Below are 18,897 nucleotides of genomic sequence, written 5' to 3'. Positions count from 1 at the left end.
AGGCCAGGTGATGTGCCCTGGTGTACCACCTTTGGTCCAGTTGCAGGATTCACTGGCCAGAGAGCCCAGCATATGAAGTGGCCCAACATGGGAGCCCCTGGCCTTAGTCCTCCTACTGAAGCCCTCTTTCCAGGGAAGGAGGAAGTAAATGCCCCCCCCCCCCTTACTGTGCCACCTTCCTTGAAAGGGTGCTATTCCCTAGTCTGGGGATGGTCGGAAGGACGGCTCCTTCTTACACAACGCTGTTCTTGGCCTTCAGTCACCTGTGCAGGGACCCTGTTTCTCCATTCCATCTATTTCATTTTACTTTCTGTCTGTGCGGTATGTGCATTCAGTGTTTGCAGAATCCCCTGGAGCTGGAGTTACAGATAGTAGTGAGCTGCCATGTGGGTGCTGGGATTTGAACCAGGTTCCTATAGAAGAGCAACAGGTGCTCTTAACCACGGAGCCATCTCTTCAGCCCCTCTCCATCCCGTCCATGATGCTCACCTGCTCTTCAATCAACAGGCAACTGATCCAGGAGCTGAGGCAGAAACAGGAAAAAAAATCATTCCTAAAGAAAGAGAAGAAGTCAGAGATGCCGGGCGAGTCTGTGGGTGAGCAGGCAAGAGACAGGATCCTGAAAACCAGGCAACAGAGACAGCAGCAGAAGTGCAAGACAGCCATCCATCCCCCCAAACAAGTAAACTCAGATGAGGGGGGTGTGTGTGTAACCAGCACCCTGCCCCAGCTTGGGCCTATCCGTGGGAGGGTACCACGGAGACCTCTGCTCCGGGCACAGACTCACTGATGGGCTGCCCAAGGGCTGAACTATAAAGAAGGGATCTAGAAGGCACACAGACCAGGCATCTGTTAGAATCTGTTAGAGGATCCCTCCATCCTGACAGTAGAGAATGCTCACAGGTTTGTCTGTCCTTTCTGCCTCTGGAAGTCAGAGCAGCCTCGCTGTGCTGGGGCCTGACCTGAGCCCCTGTAGGGAGTGTGCTCCACAACCACGTGTATTTACTGCCCTCATCTCTGACCTGGGTGGGAATGACCCTCAGGAGGGCTGCTGGGAGACATGGTCCTCAGAATACTTCCTGGGGATGCCTGAAAAGGTGGCCCCGCCCTTGGTGAGCTGCCTTGTTGTCCTGGGAGCTAAGTCTTTGGCTTCTATTTCCTCCGCCTCTGGTTCTCAGTGAAAAGACGTGAATGACTTTCTGTACATCTCCGTACCATTCTTGGGTTTTGTTTTTTGTTTGTTTGCTTGTTTAAGGGGGGTCTCATGTAGCACACGCTGACCCCAAACTTGTTCTGTAGCATAAGATAATGTAGAACTGATCCTCCTGCCTCCACCTCCTAAGTGCTGGGATTACAGGCCTGCGGCACAAGGCCTGGTTAGTAAAACGCTGGAGACCAAACCAGGGCCTCAGGTACCCTGGGCTGCTAACAGAGCACCAGAGTGCCAGCCCCCTCCCTCTAATCTTTTGTTTTTTCAAAATGTCTCACTCTGACTGTGAAGCCCAGCTGGCTGGCCTGGAACTCACTCTGTAGGCCATGCTATAGCTTTTGGTGATCCTCCTGCTCCTGCTAGCGGAACGCTGGGATTGCAGGAGTGTGCCACCATCCCTGACTGTCTCCTTGGTCCTGAAGATTCACATAGAAGGACAGGACTAGAGCTGGCTTGGGGTTTTCAACTCTGTTGGGTCACAGACTCTTTAGGAATCTGATGAAAGCTGTGGAGTACCTTGCCATCAAGTACACACTGTATTGTTTGAAATCTCAGTCAAGTTGCTAACGACTCGCTCCCCAATCCAGCCACGGGCTTTTGTAAGGGTTCCAGAACCCTGGGCTAAGAGTTCCAGACTAGAAAGTCTCTGGTGCATCCTGTTTCCTCTCTCTTCACCTCTTTTGCACCTTCCCTGGGGTGCAGATGAGTCCGATGGCGGACAGGACCGCGGTCCCCACGGGCTGTGTGTCTGGTTTCCTCCTCCCAGAGCTACCACCCAGTGGCTTTAGTATCCTGCACACCTGGCCTGTTCTTGAACATCAGAGGCATAAGGAAAACTGAAACTGCCAGTTGCCTCCACCAGAAGGACTCCAAGAAGGAGGCCACCCTCGCTCCCTGCAAGCCCATGTCTGCGAGGCACTACAATTCTGTCCCTGACCTGAGGAGTTCAAATCCCAACTGCTCTGGGACAGAGCTCCTTAAATGCAATTCCACAATTAAGGAAGTGAAGTCGGCCGTTTCAGTGAATGTAGTTAGCAATGGCCTGGTAAGTCAAGGGCCGTGCTCGTAGGGTGGGGGGCTTTTCTCTGTCCCTAACTTGTAACTCTTTGAGTACCCACTGTTGCTACCGGAGTCTCAGTTTCCCTGGTTGTGGAGCTGACACAGTAGGATGGCATTACCTGCTGGGAGGGTAAGCCTGGAATGGCTTTGAGGAAGACTCTTTTCCCCACCTGCTTTCCTTAGGCAGGTTGCCCTTCTTGCTCCTTTTCTCCAGGAGTGGGGGTGGAGTAGGGGTGTCACAAATCTAGGTGCTGTCAGCACCATGTGCCGGGCGGTGGTGGCGCACGCCTTTAATCCCAGCACTCAGGAGGCAGAGGCAGGAGGATCCTTGTGAGTTTGAGGCCAGCCTGGTCTACAAGAGCTAGTTTCAGGACAGGCTCCAAAACTACAGAGGAACCCTGTCTCAAAAAACAAAACAAAAAAAAAAAAAAAAGAAAAAAGAAAAAAAAGGGCTGGAGAGATGGCTCAGCGATTAAGAGCATTGTCTGCTCTTTCAAAGGTCCTGAGTTCAATTCCCAGCTACCACATTGGTGGCTCACAACCATCTGTAATGAGGTCTGGTGCCCTCTTCTGGCCCGCAGGCATACATGTAGACAGAATATTGTATACATAATAAATAAATATTAAAAAAAGGAAAAAGAAAAAAAGAAAAGATCGTATCTCAAAAGCAACAACAAAAATTTAGACTCAAATCACTTAAACAAAGAGAAAGAATGTGCCTTGAGGCTCCATGACATTGGGTTTGGCAGAAATTGTTGAGGATAGCAGCAAAAACATTAGACAAGCAAGACTTCATCAAACTCAGACTCGCAGCAAAAACAACAATAAAGGGAGTAAAAAGTTGACCTACAGGGTAGAGAGTTCTGCAAACCATGTGTCTGATGATTTTTTTTACTCAGCTCTGGCTGCAGTAACCAGGCTCCTTTGAGAGCTGATGAGATGCTGCTACAGTGGGCTGGAGAGATGGCTCAGTCTTCCAGAGGACCTGGGTTCACTTCGTGGAACCCACATGGCAGCTCACAACTGTCTGTAGCTCCAGTTCCTGGGGGATCTGATGCCCTCACACAGACACACATGCAGGCAAAACACCAATGCACACAAAATAAAAGTAAGTGATAAAGTTATTGTATGCTAATGAACAATGCTTGGGTTATCCTAGAGCCAACTTTTTTTTTTCTTTTTCTCTTTTTTGAGACTTTCTACGTAGCTCTGGCTGTCCTGGAACTCACTGTGCAGACCAGCTTGAATTTATAGAGATCTGGCTGCCTCTGCCTCCTGAGTGCTGGAATTAAAGGCATGCGCCACCACACCCTGCCCAGAGCCAACTTTAAGATTCATTTTTAAAAATTGTGTGCCTATGTGTATGTGTCTGTTTGCATGTGCATCATGTGTGCCAGATGTTCACAGAGACCAGAAGAGGTTCTCAGATCTCGTGGAGCTGGAGCAGCCAGTGCTCTTAACCGTTGGGCCAGCTCTTCGGTCCCCAGCACAGGCAGCTCTTCGTTCACCACCAGGACCATTTCCTCCCTTTCTTCCTAGAGGAGCTAGAAGGGAGTCCTCTGCCTCCTGAGATCTCATTCCAGGTTGTTTTCTCTTTCAGCCTTTAACACCTGTGGAAACTTCCCCAGAACCCATAGCCCAGCTCTCAACCTCTCTCGAATCCCTGGCCAGCCTGAGCTTGACCTCCAGTCCTGAGTGCAGCAGTTCGGAGAGTGGCCACTGGGCCTCCCGGGAGGACAGGAAGCAGAAGGCCCCCCAGAAGCCGGTCCAGGAGACAAAATCCAAACCTCCTGTGTCTTCCAAACCCAGGGGTTTGGACATGAGTTTGACCCTGATCAAGAACGAAGTGAGGCGGCAGCACCTGATGTCAGAGATACTGCAGAAGGTTCAGATGAAGAAGAAGCGCTCCTTGTTCCCGACCCCCAAGCCACGTGAGTGCTGGAGAGTGCCGAGCTTCTATCGCTGGGACAAAATGACTCATGTCATTAGCTTCTAGAGGGAATATAGTTTGTAGGCTCAGGCTTTTGAAGTCTGCATTGATGATGGGGCAGACATTGCTTTTGGGTCTTGGATGTGAGAGTGTCTGGACAGCAATGGTGGGGAGCGGAAGGGGAATGAAGCTCACTCACGGCTAGCCACCGTAGGTTCCCTTTTCTCTTAGGAACATCGGGTGACAAAGCCTTAACTCTAGCATCAGGGCCAGGTCTGGTGGGGCATGCCTGAAATATCAGTAATCAGAATCAGGAGGTTGAGACAAGAGGACCATGAGTTTGCAGCTAGTCTGAGCTACACAAGACGCTTTTTCAAAGAGATAAATAATGACTAGCACCTGAGCTGGACAGCTCAGCACTGTCTGTGTAGCTCCAGCGCCAGGACAGCCAAAGCCCTCTTCTGGCCTCCTTGAGTACCTGTACCCAAGTGGTTCTCATAGAGACGTGTGGGAATATTCACGTCATAAAAACAAATAAAATTTATTTTAACTAATTTTATTTCTTGGTTTTATGTGTATGGGTGTTTTGTCTACATATCTGTCTGCATACCACATTTGTGCCAGATGCCTTTGGGAGCCAGAAGAGGGAGTTGGATTCCTTGGGATTGGCCTGACAGACAATTACAAGCCACTCCATGGATGCTAGGATTTGAACCTGGGAGCTCTGGAAGAGTAGCCAGTGGCTCACCTGTTGGGCTATAGCTCTAGCCCCAACAATTTTTTATTTTTTTTATTTTATTCTATATTTTGGCAGGGAGGACAGGGTTTCTCTGTGTAGCCTTGGCTGTCCTGTCTGTAGAACAGGTTGACTTCCAATTCACAGAGATTCTCCTGCCTCTGCCTCTCTAGTGCTGGGATTAAAGGCCTGTGCCACCACTGCCTGGCATTAAAATTTTTAGAAAAATAAATTAAAAATTAACAGGACTGGTGAGATGGCTCAGCAGATAAAAGAGCGTTTGCCACATCACCCTGGTGACCTGAATTTGATCACTGGAACCTACATAAAGTCGGGTGGAAAGAATTGGTTCCACAAAATTATTCTCTGACCCCCACTTGTGTGTTGTAGCATGCCAACCCACATGTATGCACTCGTACACAACAATAATAAAGTATTTTCAATTATAAAACTAAAGGTTGGAGAAATGGCTTAGCAGTTAGGATCATTGGCTATTTTTTTAAAACTTTTTTTTTGTTTAAAATTTTTTAATCTTTTTTTTGTGATTTATTTATCTTTATTTTATGTGCATTGGTGTGAAGGTGTCAGATCCCCTGGAACTGGATCTTCAGACAGTTGTGAGCTGCCATATGGGTGCTGGGAATTGAACCCGGGTCCTCTGGAAGAGCAGTCAGTGCTCTTAACCGCTGAGCCATTTCTCCAGCCCCTAAAACTTTTTTTAATTTTATGATTTATTTATCTTTTTATTTTATGTGCATTGGTATGAAGGTGTCAAATCTCTTGGAACTGGTTTTTCAGACAGTTGTGAGCTGCCATGTGGATGCTGGGAACTGAACCTGGGTCCTCTGGAAGAACAAGCAGTGCTCTTAACCACTGAGCCATCTCTCCAGCCCTCTCTTTTTTAATTTTTAAAAAAATATTTATTTAGGGCTGGAGAGATGGCTCAGAGGTTAAGAGCATTGCCTGCTCTTCCAAAGGTCCTGAGTTCAATTCCCAGCAACCACATGGTGGCTCACAACCATCTGCAATGAGGTCTGGTGCCCTCTTCTGGCCTGCAGGCATACATGTAGACAGAATATTATGTACATAATAAATAAATAAATATTTAAAAAAAAGAAAAAGAAAAACAAGCTGGACAGTGGGGGGCACACACAATCCCAGCACTCGGGAGGCAGAGGTAGGAGGATCTCTGTGAGTTCGAGGCCAGCCTGGTCTACAAGAGCTAGTTCCATGACAGGCTCCAAAGCTATAGAGAAATCCTGTTTTAAAAAAAAAAAATTATTTATTTATTTAATGTGCGTTGATGTTTTGCCTGCATGTATGTCTGGGTAAGGGTGTCAGATCCTCTGGAACTGGGGTTACAGACAGTTCTGAGTTGCCATGTGGGTCCTCTGGAAGAACAGCCAGTACTCTTAACCAATGAGCCATCTCTCCAGCCCCTGACCCATACGCTTTATTAAAGAGTCTCTACCCCCATTGAACCAAAGAGTCAACAGAGTGCTGTCTGATTGTCAATATTCCCAGCTCTTGTTCACATGAGACCCATTGTCGGTGCCAATCTTGGGCCACAGAACTGTGTGAAGAAAGGGAGCAATGGCTGACTTTGATTCCAAGCCCGCTGGGAGCCTCGTGGGAGGCGGCCTTCGCCAGGAGATTGTGCTCACTACAGCAGCACAAGCTGATGATGCCAATGGCTTTGCCTTTCCAGAAAACCTGTCCTTGTCCAAGGAGTGGTGCTCCTACAGACACGGCTCTGGCATGAAGAGAGAGAGGGACGTGTCCTCCGTCCTCCTCCTGCAGGGTTCTCACAGCCATGCCAAATCTCTGAATGACCTTCTGGTAGTTGCCACTCAGGCCCGGCTGGACCCTCGGCCTAGCAGAAGCCATTCAGGTACTACAAGGGACCCAGGTACGACCAAGGCCCCGGGCACACAGGACCCGAAGCACACTGCCACTGCCTGATCTCTGGTCAGAAAGGACGTGAGAGCTTAGGTAGGTGCCTCCCCTTCTTCCCTGGATAGGTTGGTGCGCTGTCTGTTCTTCTCTTGATCTTTCTAGAGTGTTGAGTATGTAGGAGGGTGGGTGGATTGATGGAGACCTATAGGTAAATCAACAGCTGAGATTCTTCTCAAAGTATGACCCCGGCTTGGCCTATTTCTATAGTGCTGAGCTGCCTCCACCACGAAGTGCACTTTAGATCGCTATTGTCAGATAAGGCTGGCCCTGTAATGAGAAGGGAAGGGACAGAATGCCAGAAATGTGGTGTTTCCACTGTGTGGAAGGGTCAGCGAGACTGTAAGGAGCGCTCTTTCACAGCCTAGGAGCCTCTGAAGGAACGTCATATACAAAAATCCATGAGAAGAGGCTGGCATTGCTCAGTAACCCTCATTCCTGCCATGAAAACCAGATTGTTACCAGATATGCTGACCTGACCCCCTGGACCTTAAGTAATTGTCACCCACAGACGTCTCCTGGGTGTTTGTGAAAACGCATGTTCTAGAGCCAGTGAGCTGGCTCAGCGGACAAAGGCATCTGCTGCCTGCCAAGCCTGAAGGCCCAAGTTCGGTCCCCAGTACTCACATAGTGGAAGGCGAGCACTGGTTCCTGCCAGTGACCCTCTGCCCTCCGCAAATGTGAGCCCCACAGTGATGTAATGAAATTTTTAGTGCATATTTCAGCACAGGTAGCGGCTTGTGTCTGTGCTCCTTTCCTCATGGTGCGGAGGCAGGAGGACCAGCAGCTCGATGGGCAAGCAAGGGATAGACGCCGCACGACCCTGTAAAATTAATTTTAAAACACAGCTAGGGAACCAGGCGTTGGGTGTATAGGCTTGTAATCCCAGCACTTGGAAAGCAAGAGGCAGGAGGATCACCACAAGTTCAAAGTCAGCTTGATTTACAGAACAAATTTCAGACCAGCCAGGGCTACAGAGTGAGACCCCGTTTCAAAGAAAAACAGGCCTGGTGGTTCACAGCTATGATCCACGTTTCAGGGAAGCATCGAAGATCGGGAGTTAAAGAAATCCAAGGACATTGAGACCAGTTAGGCAGTGGGAGACCCTGGCTCAAAAAAAGAAGAAAACAGGAAGTCACAGATTCCACTGAAAGCTTTTATCCGTATTCAGGCCCAGGAAGGGGGCATCTGGGAACAGGTTCTTGTCCACAGGCCTGAGGCCCCAGTTGAATCACCAGATCCCACAAGCTGACAGGAGCTTCAGGAAGCTGTCCTTTGACCTCTACACATGTGCCATGGCATGAACACACACACACACACACACACACAAAATAAATACAACTTTAAAAAAAATTGGTGTTTTGAGACAACCCTGCATGTCTTGAATTCACTCTGTAGACCAGGCTGGCCTCAAACTCACAGAGATCCGCCTGCCTCTACTTCCCAAGTGCTGGGATTAAAGGCGTGTGCCACCACTACCCAGCCCCCCAAAAATTTTTTTAAAAAGAGTTTATTTTTATTATTTACAATTTTTAGGGCTGGAGAGATAGCTCAGTGGTTAAGAACACTGGCTAGGCCAGTTGGTGGTGGCACACGCCTTTAATCCCAGCACTCAGGGGCCAGAGGCAGGAGGATCTCTTGTGAGTTTGAGGCCAGCCTGGTCTACAGAGTGAGTTCCAGGACAGGCTTCAAAGCTACACAGAAAAACCCCGTCTTGAAAAGCCAAAGGAAAAAGAAAGAGAGAGAGAGAGAGAGAGAGAGAGAGAGAGAGAGAGAGCGCATTGGAGCATTGACTAGAAGGCTAAGAGGAGCACTGGCTGCTCTTCCAGAGGTCCTGAGTTCGACTCCCAGCAACCACATGGTGGTGGCTCACATCTGTAATGAGATCTGGTGCCCTCTTCTGGTGAACAGGGATGCATGCAGATGCAATAAATTTAAAAACTGAATGAATAAATAAATAATTAAATAAATCTTTTTAAAAAATCTTCTAATCTTTATTTTTATTTTATGTGTGGGTGTGTTTGGCCTGCATATATGTCTATACACCATGTGCATGCAGCACCCTTGGGGGCCAGAAGAGAGCATCAGATCCCCTGGAACTGGAATTACTGATAGTTATGAGTCACTGTGTGAGTGCTGGGAACTGAACTCGGGCCTGCAGAAAGAGAAGCCAGGGCTCTTAACTGGTGAACCATCTCTTGCTGTCCCTTTATTAATTTTAATCATGTGTATGTGTCGGCATACGGATTTGTCCATGTGAGTACTTGTGCCCAGAATGGCCAGGGGCATTGCATCCCCTGGGTTGGAGCTAAAGGTGGTTGTAAGCCATGTGGGTACTTGAAACCAAGCTTCAGCCCTCTGGAAAAGCAATGAGTACTTTTTTTACTTAATCCACATAAGTAAGTTATGTGGATCTGTGTAGTGATTATGATCTCCAGGTTAGAGAACCCAGTTACTAAGGTCGCAAGGATGATTAAAGCGTGACCAGGTGGGTGGCCTCGGTGATGGTGACCGTCGTGACCGTGATTATATGCTCTCGCTGCATCTTGGACAAAGACATTTAGCTTTGCTGTTGGAAACACTGCGCTCAGTTCTCTCAGATGTTTCTTTGTCAAATGGGGAAACCGAGGCAGAGAGGCCAAGTAACTACTACTGGCCGAAAGCATGCTGCCACTGCCTCCTCTTTCCTCCCCTTAAAAAAAAAAGCATTATTATTTCAAGAAATTGTTTTGGGCAAAGTCACACTGGTTTCAAGCTCCCCGTCCTCCTATCTCTGTTCTTCAAATGCTGGGGTTACAAATCTGTGCCCTGACATCCAGTTCTTGGCACACAGCTTCTTTGTTTTTAGTTTTCTTTTTTTTTTCCTTTTTGGTTTTTCTTTTTTAATTTATTTATTTTTACGTTATGTACATTGGTGTTTTGCTTGTGTGTATGTTTGTGAGAGGGTGTCAGATCTTGGGGTTACAGACAGTTGTGAGCTGCCGTGTGGGTGCTGGGAATTGAACCCGGATCCTCTGAAAGAGCAGTTAGTGCTCTTAACCACTGAGCCATCTCTCCAACCTGTTCTTTTTGGGTTTTCAAGACAGGGTTTCTTTGTATATTTCTGGTTGTTCTAGAACTACCTCTGTATACCCAGCTGGCCTCAACCTCACAGAGATCTGCATGCCTCCGCCTCCCAAGTGCTGGGATTAAAGGCATGAGTTACTACCACCCTGCCATGTTTTTTTTATTAAAACATTTTTTTCATACAATATATTTTGATCATGTTTCTCCTCCCTCAACTCCTCCCACATCTTCTGAACCTCTCTCTCCACCCAATTTTGTTCTTTCTCTCTCTTTCTCAAAAAAAGCACCAGCCAGGTGGTGGTGGCACATGCCTTTAATCCCAACACTCAGGAGGCAGAGGCAGGCAGATCTCTGTGAGTTCGAGGCCAGCCTGGTCTACAAGAGCTAGTTCTAGGACAGGCTCCAAAGCCACAGAGAAACCCTGTCTCAAAAAACCAAACCAAACCAACAACAACAAAAAGCACCAAAACAAACAAACAAACAAAAAAACTACAAAAATGAAAATCAAAACAGGGGAAAGACCAATAAGACAAAAAAAAAGTGCCAAAACAAAACAAAATGAAACAAAAAATCCAAAAAAAAAAAAAAAAACACCACCGAGTTTGTTTTATGTTGACCAACTGCCTCTGAGCATTGGGCCTGCCCTGGAATGTGGCTGATAAACCCGATGAGACTGCATTGGAGAAAACTGATTTCCCCTTTTCCAGCAGGCGTGAACTGCAGACAGCTACCCGGGTAAACGTCTGGGTGGTCAGGCAGTAGGTGACGCAGGTGGTAGTTCCCCGGGTAAAATGAGTTCCTGGTGCACTGGGAGGTGACTCCTGAGCACCTCCTGATTCACTCGGTAGAAATGATGACGATGACTTTAGGGCTGGGTGTGGCTAAGTGGCAGAGCACTTGCCCTGCTTCATCCGCAACATCACAGGGAGGGAAAAGGGAGGACTAATTACCTTTACCATCCCAGAGGCCTTCGTCAAAGATAATCTAAGAAAAATCTTTTTTTTTCTCCTTTCTAGAATCAGAGTGGGTCTTTGCTGTTTTTCCTTTCCTACCTCTTACTCCAGGAAATGATTTGTCTCCAGACAGTATCTTCAGAATGGACTGGAAGATTCATTCCCTCATCTAGACATTCTGGTCTGATACACATGTCTCACTGGCACCTTTGAGGACAGCGGCCTTTAGTGCAGTCCTGTCCATCAGTTCACAGTGCTGCCTGTGGGACCAGGACTTCTAGGGATCGAGTGCCGCTTCCCTAGACGCTTGCCTCAGCTGTGGAGCGCCTCTGGGTCCCTCACATGATGGCCACTGTCATCCAGAACACTCCCCCAAGCTAAGTAGCTCGAGGGAGGAGTGAGGGGAGGACTCCCAGTCTCCAGGAGTCCAGAGCCCATTCTACCCGCTGGCCCGTGTTAGTCTGCCCTTCCCTCTAAAGAAAAAGAAGGCAGAGCTAGAACCGAGAGTGGTGGAATGTTCTGAGTCTTGATGGGAAGAATCAGAACAGTTGCAAATGCACCAGCAGAAGCGGTTGTCTCCATCCAGCCCGCCCAAAGGCCTGCCACCTCAGGCCCCAGGCTGCCTCTTGCTGCTACCTCCCCTTCAGTCTTGCTGGCAAAGACAGGTAATGTGAGAGTTCCTAGCCTGCAGGGGATCCTTCCATTGACCTGCAGAATTTATATATCTTCCCTCATATTTACATTAATAAAATAAATTGCCATGCTCGATATTAGGAAGGAGCCTGGTCCAGAACGGGAGGCGGGATGGTAGTTCCTCTGAGTACCGCTCACTGATCTACTGAAATATGCCAGGAGCCTTGGAAGACTTTTTGGGATGGATGATCCACGGGAAGCCCTGTCCTTTCCTTAGGATCTAAGAACCTGAAATGACCTTGACTGCCGCAGAATGGTGCCTTCTCTCCTTCCATCAAACAGAGAAAGCTAGTTTCCAGGTGTAATCCTACCTGCTAGCTCATTCCCTGCATTCTCTAGAATGTGACATGAGGCCTATGTTCTTCTGGAGTTGGATTTCTGGGGAACGGGGGAAGGGTTTTGTAGGGAAGTATGAGGAAGGTAGAAGTGAGTCTAAAGGTGAGCACCGCTTCACAGTGTTGGATGTTTGTGGGAATGGATTTCCCACCTCAGCAAGGTCTGAGGCATTTAACCCCACAGTACTCTCCAAGAAAAGGACCTGAGTTATCCAAGGTATTGAAGTCTGTTAATAAGGTAAAGCCAGGTTTTTTTTCCCTAACAGACATTTTGGTTCCAGTACCCTTGCTTCTTGCTTCCAGAGCCATGGCCAGCTTCACGCTGACATCTGGAATCAGTGTAGTAGTCACTCAGGGCTCCATGCACAGAGGGACTCTGCGGTCCCCATCTTGAAATGCGCAGTGAATTCTGGGCAGCGAGTCTTGTGCTGGCATCTTGCACTTGGCCGGCCCTATTATTTAGCATGTTCTGTTCTACCTCAAGTTCTAAAAGCCTCTGGGTTCTCCAGTGAGAAGGGGGAAAGAGCAGGCTGTCTTCCTGACTCCGCCCATCCATAGGCTGTGGAGAGTAGCTATCTGCTGAATTCCAGTTGGGGCAGGGTGAGATGGGGGCAGAGGAGGCCTTGCTCTGTGGAGTGTGCAGGAGAACACCGCAAGTTCACAGATGGAGCCCGAGTTAAACGCCAGTATCTGTGGATGAGAAGGCAACATGTCCACCTGGTGGCCAAGTCCACTTCTAGTCAAGGGGTCAGAAAAGGATAAAGAAAATTTTAAGCCTGCATGGGATGTAGATTGCAGTACAGAAGCCTAGGAGATGATAAAGGTCCAGTGCAATCCAGCTGCATCAGCTCGGAATGTTGGGAGATGAAGATGGAGTGACAGCTTGAGAGACCGCACTGCGGACCCCAGGGCCCTCTGCTCCTCTCGCCTTACTGCTTCCCTCATGATAGTGAATTGTATGTTTTTACATGTTTTACCTGCATGTATGTATGTCTGTGTACCTAGTGCCTGTGGCAGCCAAAAGAGGGCCATGATCCCCTGGAACTGGATTTACAGATGGTTGTGAACCACCACGTGGGTAGTAGGACTCTAACTGAGGTTCTCTGGAAGAAAAGCCAGTGCTCTTAGCCACTGAGCCATCTCCCCAGCCCTTTCCTCCTTGCGCTTAAACCAAACTAACAAGGACTTCGTAGGGAGGGATTCAATAAATGTTTGTTCAATGAATTATGAAGAGGATCTAAAATATTATCCTGGGAACTGTTTAACCCAGAGTGTAGTGGAGACCTTCGAAGGGTTTGGATGGGAGAGAGATTTTATTTAGTGTTAGAAGATACCTCTGTAGTGACAGTGGAATGATGGGTTAGAAGGAAGAGGCCCACAGCGGGAGAAAGCTGGAAGCTTCACAGGGTGCTCCTGCCTTCAAGCCTTCACAACACCTAAAAAGATGAGAGATTGTGGGGAAGTGGAGAAAAGACAGTTGTACCTCAGAGAAGCAGATAAAAAAGAAAGTATCAAGTGACAGACACATCAGAGAGCTGGCGCACAGCAGCTGGATGCATGGAGCAACAATAAAGGAATTGCGAGGCCCCTGAGAGAAGCTAGGGTGACTTGGGAGGACATAGATCACCTCATCTGCTTTAGAAAGCATCTAAATGCATCTCTGCTTTCTGGCAGACCTCAGAGAGCAAAAGAGTAACCCCGGTAGAGAAGGTCCAAGCACAGCTAAGTTGTTTTATATATATACAAAACATTTATATATATAAATATTTATATATATATATATAGCCATCCTGGGGACCAGAGGGGTGGCTCAGTGGGAAAGGGCACTTACCAACAAGCTGGCAATATGAGTTCAAGCCCCTGAATCCATGTGGTAGGAGACAACTAACCCCTGTAGATCGTCCTCTGATGGTCACATATGTGCTTAGCTTGCAAGCCCACACATGTCTTCACACAGACGCAATGTAGATAGAGTCTTGAGAGATGGCTCAATGGTTGAATGCACTTACCGATCCTGGAGAACACCTGGATTAGGTCCCCAGAACAGTTCACAACCATCTATGAATCCGGTTCCAGGATATTCAGCGACCTCTTCTGCCCTCAGGCACAACATAGGCAAAACACTAATAAAAGCAAAACGTTCTCTGGATCAGGCTGGCATTGTCTTGACTCGGTGATAGAGTGCCTCCTTGGCATGCTGAGGCCCTGGGTTCAGTCCTCAGCGTCTCACATGGGAAGGACCTGGACAGTTCATGTATATGTGCTTCTCCCTAGACTGAATGAGTCCCTTTGGTTGAGAGAGATGTTTTTCTGAACTAGGAGCTGGGGAGATGGAGGGTAAAAGTGTCTGCTCTTCAAGAGTGAAGATTCCCCAAACCCACACGAGAAGCCAGGCATGGCTGCTCATATCTGAATCCCATCTTTCAAAGGATAGAGTTGTACAGACCCCCCTGAAAGATCCACAGACATGCACACACACTAAACATTGCTCTCTGGTAGTAATGGGTGCTTGGTGTGAGTGGTGCCCTGGGCTCAATCCCCAGCCCATCAATAATAAACCTTCCCTGAAGGTTCTGATGCATGACCATCGTTTGGATAAATGCATGACCAGTTTTAGGAATCATTTGGTCCCCCCCAGCCCTGGATGACCCTATTCGCTGCAGGCTGGGTGGCCCTTGCTGACCTTAAAACGCTGGTAGGGAGTGTAAGTCAGGCAGATAGGCAGCTGTTCCAGGCCCCCCTCCCAGCCGAGCTGGATGATTACATGAGCCACATGCAATCACTCACAACCCTTGTCCGTACAGCTGGCACTTCACTTAGCTTAATTACAGCACACAGTGGTATTTCAACCCGAGGAATCTAAAAAGGCAATAAAACGAGTTTTGCAAATTGTCAGGAAGGCAATGACGACCTTGAAATGGCAATTCACTAAGCATTGCTTTCAATTGTTTTGCTTTCTCCCGCCATGACTCTCAAGTCATTAACAGCAGCCTGGGAAAGCCAGAGGCAGCGTGTCATGTGGAGGGCACTTCATCTCTCTTGTGAGCACACTGTGTGCTCTGGAGGTGGCTGGAGGCTCTAGGAGTGGCCTTGGACTGGGAGGGGATGAGACTATCGTGAGTAAAAGTTCTTCCCATCTGGTCGGGCACCTCCACCCTGTCGCAAAACCATGCATCCCCACTGGCCCAGCACAGCCTTCAGCGCAAGCCTTTCTTGCCTCCTTGCTCCTTGCTATGCCACCAATGTTGACTGCTGCCCCCAGAAAACATAAAGGCACGTTGAGAAGCAAAGCTTTCCCACATCTTTTTGGCTCATTCCTTTTCCGAGCTTTTGTCCTTTTAGTCCTCGGATTTGCACCTCAGGGACAGCTGTTTCAAAGGGAAAGGCTGGGCTGTGGGCACAGCACACACGCTTCTTTCAAAAACCCAGCAGCCTTGCGGTGGTGATGACCCAGTGGGACCCATCCATCTGAGAAAGGGGCAGATGCATCAGAAAATGGGCAGCGGCCTTGAGACAGATTTCACTTGCCCGGAGCAATGTTAGCTAGATTATCAGAAGCAGAGCACCAGCTGCCTCAACAGCCATGCCAGCGGGACAGCAAACACCAAAATCCTGTTGGCAGAGCCAGCAAGACCATTACAACGTGGCCAAAGCAAACAGCGGCTGAGACAGGCTTGCTGCAAGGACTCTCGTTTCCCCTTGGATGTGGCAGAGGGAGAGGATGAGCCAGCTAAGCTCACAGATCAGAACATCCAGTAGCCACAGGGTGCTTTCTCGCATCCATCCCCAGGCCCTGGCACCCAGGCCAGATTCCCACACCCTCCTTTCAGCTCAGCCCCCAATGGAAGAAAGGCTACTGAATATAAAAGTGGTTCAGACTGCCTTGGTGTGCTCTTCCCAGCGGTCCTGGGAGCTTAGTATTCTTCCCATGCTACAGAGGTGGAAACTGAGGCGGGGGCAGCAAGATCAGAGTCTTCAGTCAGGTTCGGACCCAGTGTGCACCGCTTTTCCTTTCTCTCCCACCCCAAGTTCTGTATCCCACAGTCCCTTCACAGGCAGAGCCCCCCACATTCTAAGAGGCAATTCACATTCTTTTTCTCTCTCTTCCCACTTAGTAGTCAGAAGCAAAAGCACAGAACAGGGCAGTTACCTAGCTTTTTGCAGCAAACAGCCAGTTGAGAATCCCCCTTTGTCTCCTACACCCATCAACACAAATGGAATCCTGGGGAGGAAAAATATGCTTTCGTATATTTCTTTATTTGCATATTTCTGCAGTATTTTCCTAAATTTAAATGTGAAAGATCTGAATCACGACCACTGGAGCTTGAGCATCATTCGCTTCTGTTTGGGCAGAGTCTGAATGGGTCCCTTAATGGCCTGCAGCCCTTTTGACGTCTCTAGGGTCCAATGTGCCTATGAAAAGCTGCCTGGTTGGAAATTTCTATATAGTAGCTATATTCATATCCAGTGAAAGGCTGCTTCCTAAAGAAAGAAGAGGTATTGTTCCTTCTGGGTCTTCATTTTTCTCAGTAGATTTTCTTTTCTTTTCCCTTCCTTCTTTCCTTCCTTCCTTCCTTCCTTCCTTCCTTCCTTCCTTCCTTCCTCCCCCCCCACTCCCCGAGACAGGATTTCTCTGTGTAGCTTTGGAGCCTGTTGTCCTGGAACTTGTTCTGTAAACTAGGTTGGCCTTGAACTCTTGGAGATCCGACAGCTTTTGCTGGGATTTAAGGCGTGCGACACCTCCGCCCCACTCTTAGTAGACCTAATTATTTGCTTCTAGAGAAAAGCCAGAAATTTTCCTTCTCATAAGGAGCCCTGGACCGAGGGACATGTGGGTGGATTTGTGGTTAGATACGTCTCTCTTTTCCCCAATTTCTGCCCGGGAGGATTAGGGGATAGTTTGCCTGGGCTCCTGTTCAGGAGAGGGAGGGTTGTGAGGGGCTGGACGTCCTGTCCTGTAGAGAAGAATCGCTAAGGGAAGGCTCCTTCAAACGAATTTGCTCAGTTGGAATTTTAGTCCGCATCGCTTCGTCCTCACCTAAGCCGAGATTGCTGCTGCTAACGACGACTCAGGGCCTAGATCTGGGTAGCAGCTGTACCCGGACCCTGCGCTCAGGGTCCCTCGCTGAGTCCCTGGCGGCGGCCCTCTGACTCCGCTCTCCCGGTCCAGCGCAGCGCAGCCCCTGAAGGCTCCCAGCAAAGCTAGGCCTTCGCCCCAGCGGGGTGGGAGGAGAATCCTCCCAAGATGGGAAGGAGTAGAGCTTGGATTCGGGTGGAAATACTCAGGGCTGGGCCGAGCCGCCGGTTTCCAAACTCTTTCCTCTCCCGTCTCTGCCTGATTCACAAAGCCACCCAGAGCAGGAATCGGCCACCTCACGCTCGCCTTCAAGCACTAACTCCCCCGCCTCGATCTCCCACTCCCCTTAAGCACCTAATGAACCCTAATGCAGCACCGGAATAAACCAGTGTCTGTCTGCGGCGGTGAGAATGAATTTGACGGTGACTCCAGGTCCCAGTGGGACCTGCCCCAACTCCAAATGGGTTGTTTAAGTTGCCCTGCACGCACGAAATTGCTTTCGTTCAGGGAACAGGCTAGACGTTCCAGCGAGGTCACCTCAACTGCTACGGTTCCCGGTTCCCGTTGGAGTCTTCATACAGTTATTCCAATTGTACAGTGTAGAAAATTTCCCAACCAATCCAACCGAGAGCCCCAAGTCTTCTGATGCCCCAAACCCCAAAAGGCCCAAGTTTTCTTCCACGTTGCTCTTTTGAATTTTTCATCTACAGGGTAAATGAGGGTCGTGAAGCCAGGCTGCTAGTAGACAGGTTTCTGCCGGTTTAACTGTGCTGTGCTTCAATTTTCGGCCGCTCAGAGCAGTTGAACCTCCTATTGTAGGCAGCGGGAAGGGCAAAGCAAAGGGAATGGGGCCTTTCGCTCCTTTTCTTTTGCTCAGGGACTGTGGAAAAGAGACTTCTCAGACCCTCTAACCCGCTCCCCTTTCATTCTTTCCCGTCAATTGTTTGGAATTGGGTGGGAGCAAGCAGCCAAGGCTTCTGGGGATCGCGATCGCATGCAGCTTCGCCTGCAGTTTCATCTTGGCAAAGTCAGAGAAAAAGGCTGAGGCACAGTGGCATGCTTTTTTTGAGCCAGTGAGTGCTGGGGCTGGTCTTTGTGCTTAAGAACACCACCGAACTGATCTGGATCCGGCACACTGAAATTGTGTGAACAAAAGAAGCTATGCTGAGGGAGAGGAGAAGGCTGTGGGCCTGGACCTGGGGAAGAAGTGAGCTCTGCTCTGGGCTGAGTTTATTTGGCCTCACAGCGTCTCCCAGGCCCTGGATTAAGGATGGAGAACAAATAGGAGTCATACGGGCCTCCTCACCATCTCCAACATCGGGAGCAGCCACAGCCACCCTTGCCTTTAAATTTCCTGGGTCCCTTTCTAAGAGTAAGGCTCTCTACCCTTGTTCTGGGGAAAGGTGACTATTCCTGCCCTTAATCCTCCATAGAAGCCCCTGATTCTCCACAAATAAGACTGGGAATCTGCCCTTCCTGCTTCTCTCATTCACTGGACCTCCTGACCGTTCTTTGTCTAATCTGTGAGGTTCCTGTGAGCCCTTCTGTAGCTGGGGACAGGCAACCCCCATCAGACTGCTCCATTTTCTACTTCAAGTAGTACTGTCTCCCTGGAAAGCCACTGAGAATAGTAGAGAATTTCCTCCCTCTATCTTGAAACCTAGATCTTTCCTTCCCTTCTTCTCCTTGTCTCCCCCTCCCCTCCCCTGCCGCGGGACTTTCTTGTCCCACCAGTTTCCAAAGTGTAAAGGATGTTTACCCTGTGGAACGAAGCCGGAATGGGCCAGGACACTCCCGAGCTTAGCCGGCATCCATCTCTAGGGTGGAGGGTGGGGATGGAGGTCTGGAAACCCTACCCTACTGGGCCAAGAAATGTCCTGTGCCC

The 18,897-nt window shown here is 48.9% G+C and overlaps 1 protein-coding gene across 3 annotated transcripts in view; it reads left to right on the top strand.

Annotated features, from left to right (window-relative positions):
• Window positions 1-14,084, top strand: part of Ttll6 (tubulin tyrosine ligase like 6) — a 40,495-nt gene extending 26,411 nt beyond the window's left edge. For all 3 annotated transcript variants that reach the window (XM_087910055.1, XM_087910056.1, XM_087910057.1), the window contains 5 exons: window positions 508-682; window positions 1,977-2,255; window positions 3,870-4,200; window positions 6,644-6,927; window positions 10,971-14,084. In XM_087910055.1, the coding sequence (XP_087766181.1) occupies window positions 508-682; window positions 1,977-2,255; window positions 3,870-4,200; window positions 6,644-6,897 (1,039 nt within the window). In that variant the 3' untranslated portion in view covers window positions 6,898-6,927; window positions 10,971-14,084. The remainder of the gene's footprint in view (window positions 1-507; window positions 683-1,976; window positions 2,256-3,869; window positions 4,201-6,643; window positions 6,928-10,970) is intronic.
• Window positions 14,085-18,897: the final 4,813 nt, after the last annotated feature.

This window comes from Myodes glareolus, chromosome 9 (genome assembly GCF_982192425.1).
Source record: "Myodes glareolus chromosome 9, mMyoGla1.1, whole genome shotgun sequence".
In the NCBI taxonomy this organism is placed as follows: Eukaryota; Metazoa; Chordata; class Mammalia; order Rodentia; family Cricetidae; genus Myodes; species Myodes glareolus.
The sequence above is the reverse complement of the archived record's forward strand: the minus strand, read 5'-3'. Positions and strand labels throughout refer to the sequence as shown.